The 8629-nt window shown below is 38.6% G+C and overlaps 1 protein-coding gene across 1 annotated transcript in view; it reads left to right on the forward strand.

The window, feature by feature from the left end:
* RGS5 (regulator of G protein signaling 5) overlaps positions 1–7764 on the forward strand; it is a 56135-nt gene extending 48371 nt beyond the window's left edge. Inside the window, exon 5 of the mRNA XM_043877121.1 lies at positions 2792–7764. Coding sequence (XP_043733056.1) covers positions 2792–2953 — 162 coding nt within the window. The 3' untranslated portion in view covers positions 2954–7764. The remainder of the gene's footprint in view (positions 1–2791) is intronic.
* The last annotated feature ends 865 nt before the right edge of the window (positions 7765–8629 follow it).

Raw genomic sequence — 8629 nt, forward strand, 5'->3', positions numbered from 1 at the left:
CATTTTGACAAAAATTTGAGATTTCACTTTTAGACACATGTTTTTATTTATTTACCTATTTTTTACTATTTATTTTTGGTTGCACTGGGTCTTTGTTGCTGTGTGTGGGCTTGCCCTAGTTGTGACAAGCAGGAGCAGCTCTTCCTTGCAGTGCATTGCGATAGCTTCTCTTGTAGAGCACAGGCTCTTGGTGCAGACTTCTGTAGTTGAAGCACACAGGCTCAGTAGTTGCGCCTTGCAGGCTCTTGAATACAGGCTCCATTGTTGTGATGCACAGTCTTAGTTGCTCTGCTGCATGCAGAATCTTCCCATACCAGGGACTGAACCGGTGTCTCCTGTGTTAGCAGGCAGATTCTTATCCACTGTACCACCAGGGAAGGCCTACTATTTCATTTCGATGAATACCAGAATGACCTGTATAACAAGTTTACCCAGGCAAATAGTAATCTAAATTTTCTTTATCTGAATATTCACTTCAGTTCTTTAATATCAGGAACTGAAGGAGAGATACAGTGGTAAAAAATTGGAACTGAGATTTAAAAATGAGAATTTACCTTGTATAGTTTGATAAACAGATAATTTGTATACTAAAAATTGTTATGTCCATATCTTACTAAAAATTTTTTTCTTTGCTCAGTAGTATACAGATGAGTATATATCAAAATGATTCATTAGAGGAGCCCATGTACATAAAAATAATAAGAAAAATAGCTGTTATTTGCTATTTATGTATTACAGAGGTTAAAATATGTATCACTTCTTTAAAAAACATATCAATTCTTTTAAAAAATTATAATTGTTAGAAATTTTATAATTTATAATTGTTAAAAATTTATAATTCTTTATTTTTGTTATAAAATTTTATAATTGTTAGAAATTTTATAATTTTTAGCTTTATAATTTTCAACTATTTTGAGTAAGGCTGACTGCTCATCTAGTTCAGTATATATTTAAGAGAAGGAAGAAGCATTGCTTTATTTTTTTTTCATTTAATTTTATTAGTTGGAGGCTAATTACTTTACAATATTGTAGTGGGTTTTGTCATACATTGACATGAATCAGCCATGGTTTTACATGTATTCCCCATCCCGATCCCCCCTCCCACCTCCCCCTCTACCTGCTCCCTCTGGGTCTTCCCAGTGCACCAGGCCCGAGCACTTGTCTCATGCGTCCAACCTGGGCTGGTGATCTGTTTCTGGAAGCAACCTAGATGCCCATCAGCAGACGAATGGATAAGGAAGCTGTGGTACATATATACCATGGAATATTACTCAGCCATTAAAAAAGAATTCATTTGAATCAGTTCTAATGGGATGGATGAAACTGGAGCCCATCATACAGAGTGAAGTAAGCCAGAAAGATAAAGAAGCATTGCTTTAGTGTGGCAGGAAGAACAGACTGTTCCTCACTAGCTGCTTGTAGGCATGTAAATTGACCTCTTTGGATCTTGGAGTCTTCACCTGTGAAGACAGACATCTTACCTCCCCTGTGAGGCTGTTTCCAGTGCAACCTGTGAAGTTTCCACCATCCCTGCATAAGACACACAGGTTGCTCTCACCTGTGGAAAAATATCATAGCCTCAACTCATGTAGTCCTGGACCTTCGATCACAGTCACTCCTGTCTGTTCCGGCCTGGCCGTCCCCAGTCACGCCTTTGTCCCTGGCTCTGACCTAAAGACACTCCATAATTCTTTGAGCCCAAATAGCTTTTCTCAGTATCAAGAAACTTTAGCAGCCCAGGAGAGACCCAAGCACTTCCTAACGTTTCAGTTCAGAACCATTGGTTGATTTGGGTTTTGCTTCTTCTTTACACTCAGATACAAGAGTCATTGGTATAACAACGTGATAAACAGTGATTTTTCTCAAATCATACTCAGGCAAGCCCAGCAAGGCTGTATATTGCACCAGCCCAGGGGACCATTCACAGGGACTCTAACACGGATGATGTCCCTGGCAGTGACACAATGTAGTAGCCCCGCATTCAGGCCAAATAAGCCATGATGCCTCCCAACACTCCAGTCTCCTGGGCAAAGCAACATTGCTGGGCTTTGGAATCTTCTATCTACCACTTATGATCTTGGGCAAATCACTGTGAGTCCTCTGCTCCTCAGTTGTAAAATGTGGATGTCAGTATTGCCTCTCAGAGTTGTAAGATTCAAGGAGCACAGCACAGTGCTGGTGAAAGTAAAGTTCTCAGCACTCAATAAATGTTAGTTGCTATTGTTATGAATGTGGTGCTAAAACCATTGTGTCTTTGTTTGTTTCAGGAAAAAAACAAGTTTCCTTATTCTTCTAGAGACATGCATAAAGTCTTGGATCCCTGATCAGAATTTCTCTCTCTTCATTCTCCCCATTAGGGGTGAAACCAAATGCTGTGTTAGGAAGACTATGGGATTAGGCGTCAGGATACCTAGATTCAAATTCTGAGTCTCTGCCTTCAAATACATTTATTAGCTCTGTGATCTTGAAGTCCCTATCTATCTGCCTTTCACCTAGAAAAGGAAAGACTCATTTTTTTAGGGTTATTGAGAAGCTTATATGAGGTCTGTCTGAATCAGTTGTTTATTTCTAACACTGGGTGCCTAATACTGGTTAGATTGTAATCTGAGTCATGCATTTGTTGAAGCACCAGTTGCCTTACCCTACTGTATATAAAATAGAAGTGATAAGCTATTCTAATTTCCTATGCCTCTCTTCCCCTCATGTGTTATGTGAGACACACTTTTCTCCCTACCCCTCCTCAAATCCCACAACGTGGGCTGACTCAGTGACCCTGTTTTCTGGCTCACAGGTGAATATTGATCACTTCACGAAGGAAATCACAGTGAAGAATTTGGTGGAACCTTCCACAAGTAGCTTTGATGTGGCCCAGAAGAGAGTCCATGCTCTGATGGAGAAGGATTCTCTGCCTCGCTTTGTGCACTCTGAATTCTACCAGGAGTTCATCAAGTAGCAATGCAGTCAGGCCGTGAGAATCGTCCTGAGAGTTATTTCGTCCATAATCACCCTGCACTTTCCAGCAACCCACGTATCTTCCTGTAGCAACTTGCTCAAAGATTCTGAGACGGAAAACCCCAGGGAGGGCTGCTTACTGTTTTGCCCACGTTGTTTTGGATGATTATCTACTGCCCCAATGTCTTCCTTTTCCAGTTTCCCCTTCCTGCCCCCATTCTCAATTAAGCTCTACTCTTGTAGGTTGTTGTGAAACTCAGTCAGAACAACAGAAAAACTCTACTTAGGGAAATATAACGCAGAAGTATGATATCATTGAATGTGGCTCCACTTAGTAATGGATCGCCATCTAAATTGGGATGAAAAAGAATATGGACATGGAAAAACCAATTTCAAGTGAGATTAACTGATCTCATTTGTTGTTTTAATTCTGATCCAGGGAGGCCACTCATTATTTTCTGAATTTGGTTAGTAAAAGGTGGTAAGCACTTTATAAAAGAGGCAACCACTATTTTTAAGCAAATACATTGTTCAAAACATTGGTCTTCCTCTGACACCATCTTTGTGTTAACTAGAGATTATAAATAAGAGATACAGCCAAGAATATATTGTGTTTGTATAAAATCAATCTGAACACAATCCATGGGGTTTCTTATAATTCCCTCAGACCTTCCCACACATAAAGTTACCAAATTCTGTACTAAATCAGTAACCTGAGATTGACAATGGACTACTTTATAAATGTATCTATGCCTCTAATATGTAGGCCCAAAGTTTCCATTTTCAAATTAGTTAAAATTTGTGTGAGTGTAAAATTCCAAAATTGCTAACTCCAATCATGTAAACCAAAAACATGCTGCTCATTGCAGTGGTCTTCCACCTCCGTATCAAGAGGGCTATCCACTACAATGGGGAATCTTGTCAGACCTAAAAGGGGTAGTCGTCCTATGGTGCAATCAGTTTGTTAAGTAAATGATGATTACCTTCAAAATAGCAAATTGTCTTCAGAAAATAATTTGACAAAATGCAGAGACTTTCTGAGTGAGATAGAGCTTTATAGTACCCTGCATTTTGCAAAATGATCTGATCTTCTAGCAACTGCTCATTCCCCTCCTTATTTTGCTCACCATAGTAATGAATTGTATTATAGTCAAAACACACATTTATACCCCTAACATGCCTTACACATAGCCAGTTTTTAGTAGGTTTAAACTTTTAATGCTGTATCTCATTATTATAAGTCTTACTAGCATTTCTTGTTATCTTTAGTAGATTTGATTAAGCAATACATAATCTAGTAATAAAGAGTCCAACTGTGTATGAGGGTAACCAAGTGAGGATACTGAGTTAATTAAAAAAGTGATTTTTAAGGGATTAATAAACATCTTAAATGTTTAAGTAGAAGATTACATTGTTCAGTCTTGTATTTCCTCCTTTTGTTTCTTTCTTTCATTTACAGGCTCTTAGTTTCACATGTCTGTAACCTATTAATTCAGTTATTTCCCAAAAATATTGAAAGTAAAGCAACTATATGGCTGTATTCTTTGAGTAAACACTGACCACATTTGTTGGGTTTTTCTTATTTTTGTTATTTCAAAGACTAATGTGCCCTTCCTGAATACTTGCCATTTCAAACTCTGAAAATGTGACTGGGTCTAGTGCCAACAATTGCTAGTCTGGTATGAGTTCCTTCATATTTGTCAATATTGCTCACTTCAAAGAAACTGCATTGTCAAGAGGTTGACAGGCCAGGTCAACATTGTGAGCATATAAGAGAAGTTCTCACCGTGTCTATTTGTGTAGGAGTGACAAGCAACTCACAGCAAGAATGCCCAGCACAACCTTTCTCAGCATCTGTCTATGTTGCCCCAAAGGGGTATAAAACCACCAACCCTATACTTGCTCAAGTAGCTAGAAAATTTAAGAACCAAAGAATCTAGGTGAGTTGTCTTTTCTTAAATGCTAAAACATTTTTAAGAAAAATTTGAATGTCATTAAAATTTCAAATATTTTATTCGTATTATTTGAACTAACCAAATGTTTACAAATACCCAGAGAATTGACTAGAGACTAGAAAGTTCACCAAGATGGTTGATGTTACAAAGACTCAAGCTTACCGTATTCACAAACTGACTGCACATCCTATGTAAGTGGGTAGACTTGTCAGTGGAGGATAAAAAGGTCCTTTGCCTTTTCATAAGCTGAAAACACAGGAGGCAGAAAAAGCAGGAAAAGCACCAGGAGGGCAGAGTTGTGAAGACTACAAGAAGCATGAATGCCTTGCAGTCAACTGGTGACGTGTAATATATAAGTAAACATGATTTTAAATTGAAAGCAGTATGAAGATACACATTAGACACTCTTCTAAGTAAAAAATTAAAAGGAATATAAATATCACAGCCCCAAATGAAAAAGCAAATATATAAACATTGTCCTAGAAAGTTCTTTGACATATTTTGAGAGTGTTTTTAAACTTTGAAGAGAAAAACCTGAGCTACCAAAAATTTCCACGGTAAAACAAACAAAACAGCATTCTTTTAAATTTTGGGAAGTTAGGAAAACTAGGGTGATCTTTCCAGGAAAAGAATGTGTAATGTCTGTTATCACTCCCTTTCCCTCCTCCCCTTCCTCCCCAGTCTCCCTTGAGTAAATTGCCTGGGCAAGTACGAAGCTCAGTGGAGGAGCCCTTGGCGCTGATGTGTTCCTAGCTTGAGAAAATGTAACGCAGCCCTGTGTAGATCTGGGATGTAGGGAGGTGGTCAATGGGAACAGGAGTACATGCTTCTCATCCTTGAGAGAAACCTAAGATTAGGGAGGCCGGGTAACCGCCATGCCATTTCTCTGCTTGTGTCTGATATAGTTTGAGCTTGGCATCAGATTAGTATCTAAATCTGACCAGAACAAAGAGGAACACTACCTATTCTAGAGTAAGTTAGGAGGCTGTGTTCCATGTTTATCTGCTAAAGCAGTGCTTGTTTAAATGAGCAACCACCAACACACACATACATACACACACACACACACAAATAGACACCTTCTGAAATGTAGAACTGATGTGTTTCAGTAGTTTTGTTTTCAAATGAGTAGAAGCAAATTTATAAACACATTTTGTGCCCCACTCCCAAAACCACCCGTGTCCTCGTTCTCTACTGTAAAATTATGCTTTAAGCAGGTTTCAGTTTTTAGTGCATAAGGAGAAGAATTTGTTAAAGAAATTGCTTTAATTTTTGCCTTCTACAGAGCCATCGATTTTGCTTGGTTGTTGTTCTTTGTATACACTCCTTTTCAATAGGGTGGAGTTATTATTATTTCAAAAAGTATAATAAATCAGTTGGTAAACTAATAAAAATTCTTTGTCAGGAATTTGTCAAGCTATCTGTCCCATCACAAATTTGATAATTTGAGAATCATTTCAAAGGCTATTTGTATTTCGGGGAAATGATTTTTACTCTTGAAATCATTCCTTCTCATAGCCATTTTCTTTGTTTCCTGGTAATTTAGCAAGTTTGGTAGAAATAGGGTCATGAGAAAAGAAAGGGCAGAAAGGAGGAGTGAGAAGTGTTGAGAAGTAAGTGCCTAGACTTAGCTACAAAGTGAGTCCATTCGCTAGGAAACATTTAAGAGCATCTCCACTTGATTGAAAATCAAACAGCCTTTTGGCGTCACCACCAAGATCTGCAGGAAGGCATTTCTTGACTAAAAGGGAAGCTAGATATGAAACTCCACTTTAAAATCCTAGGGAGTCTTGATTAGATAAAAGAAGAAACACGGAGGCCATCCTTTCCCCAGAGGGTTTGCATGTGCCAGAGAGCAGAGCATGGAGAACGCAGTTTCTAATATCTGAATGTCCAAACCCAAGGGCCAGACAACTCTGTAGGTTCTGGACATGAGGTCTTACTATATCTCGGTTTATGGGTTTTCCAGCCTTTCCATTCTATTAGATAAGTGTGTGTTTAATAGTTGTTTTGGACAAGGCTCCTTAGCAATTTAGCAACCACTCCCTGTGTTAAACGTATTTTCACCCAAACAGGTCATGTGGCAGATCAGAGCCATAGAAAGAAAGGCTTCCCCCACCATCCTGTAACTGAGAAGATCAAGTCTTCCAACTAAGACATTAATAGCTTTGAATGGAAACTCACAGCAGAGAGTAAAGGGAAAAGACAGATAACCAAACTTTGGAGTACTATCCTCACCTCACAGTTTAACAATAATCTTATCGTCTAGTAGAGAAGCTACAAATTCAACTCAACATTTATATCTAGTTTGCTAAGTCTCTTCTTTTCTCACCTGAGAAAATTTTCCTTTCTCTTTCACACCTGTCTCCATTTCTCTTCTCCTCCAGCATGAGAATACATTTAAAATAGTTGAGTCTAACCACATCTATCTACTAATGAATACAATTAAAGCATTTAACTCCCTATCTAGAAACATGTATAAACTAAGGCATAAACAAAATAATGGGAAATGTTGAACATTTTTCCAATGGAGAGAAGTAATCTGGATAATTTTTGCCAAAAGATCTTTTCATATCATATGTTACCAGAATTTGGGAGACTGAGCTTTTTTCAGACTGCTACAACTCGCAACTCATCTTCAGGAGACCAGCCTGGAGAAAAGAGTGGAAATGAAAGTTTGGAAGTCCATTCATCAGCATGTATCCCATGTTTTTCATTTAGGAATAATTGTGTTTATCTTCAAATTTTGTATCCAATGTGTTGTGTACTCTGTAACCCATGCTACTTGATAAAGCACCAAATATGTATCTGTAACCACAATCACATTTATTATATTAAATATGGATCTACATAACAATCTCTGATTCCTTCTTGACTCCTGAACATTCTTGATGTGAATCTCTCCCTTAAGATAGGCTTGTTTATTCACTATGCTCCTTACAACAACAGGTGGGAAGATCCCTCTCCTAGTAAACCTCAACTGTAATATAGCTTGACATGCAAAACTCAGAAAGGGAGATAACAAAGTGTCTGATATTCATACACTGTTCACTACATTCCCCTGGATTCAGATGGCAACAACGTATTGATGTAGGTATTCTCTGTTAGCGTTGGCTCAGCTCATTATATCATTTGGATCCTGAAATAGTGAGCATATTTATTCCTTTCTCTTCCTGAACTTATGAAAGACCTGAAATCCATGAGCCACTGCAAACAGCTTAGTTCTATGACCTTAGATTTGGTGCTCAGATAGTTTACGTAATGGGCTCAGATTATACAAGTGAGACTGGGACTGGGCGAAAGGGAAAATTGGTATGCAGAAAATGAAGTCCCTCAGTCGTGTCCAACTCTTTGCGACCCCATGGACTGTAGCCTACCAGGCTCCTCCGTCTATGGGATTTTCCTGGCAAGAGTACTGGAGTGGGGTGCCATTTCCTTCTCCAGGAGATCTTCCCAACCCAGGGATCGAACTTGGGTCTCCAGCATTGTAGGCAGATGCTTTACCCTCTGAGCCACCAGGGAAGTTGTTCATGCAGAAAAGGGGCATAAATAAAATTAGTTTACAGAGAGACACTGATGAGAATTCACGTGAAGGGAGAGTGGGAGGGGGAGTTGAGAGGTTAGAGAATGTCTGCTTTGTAAGTTCTCATTAACAATTCCAATAAAGCCTAGGTATATTTACTGTAGATGCTTGAATGTAGATGCTAGCACTCTGAATCATT

This window comes from Cervus elaphus, chromosome 20 (genome assembly GCF_910594005.1).
Source record: "Cervus elaphus chromosome 20, mCerEla1.1, whole genome shotgun sequence".
Taxonomy (NCBI): domain Eukaryota; kingdom Metazoa; phylum Chordata; class Mammalia; order Artiodactyla; family Cervidae; genus Cervus; species Cervus elaphus.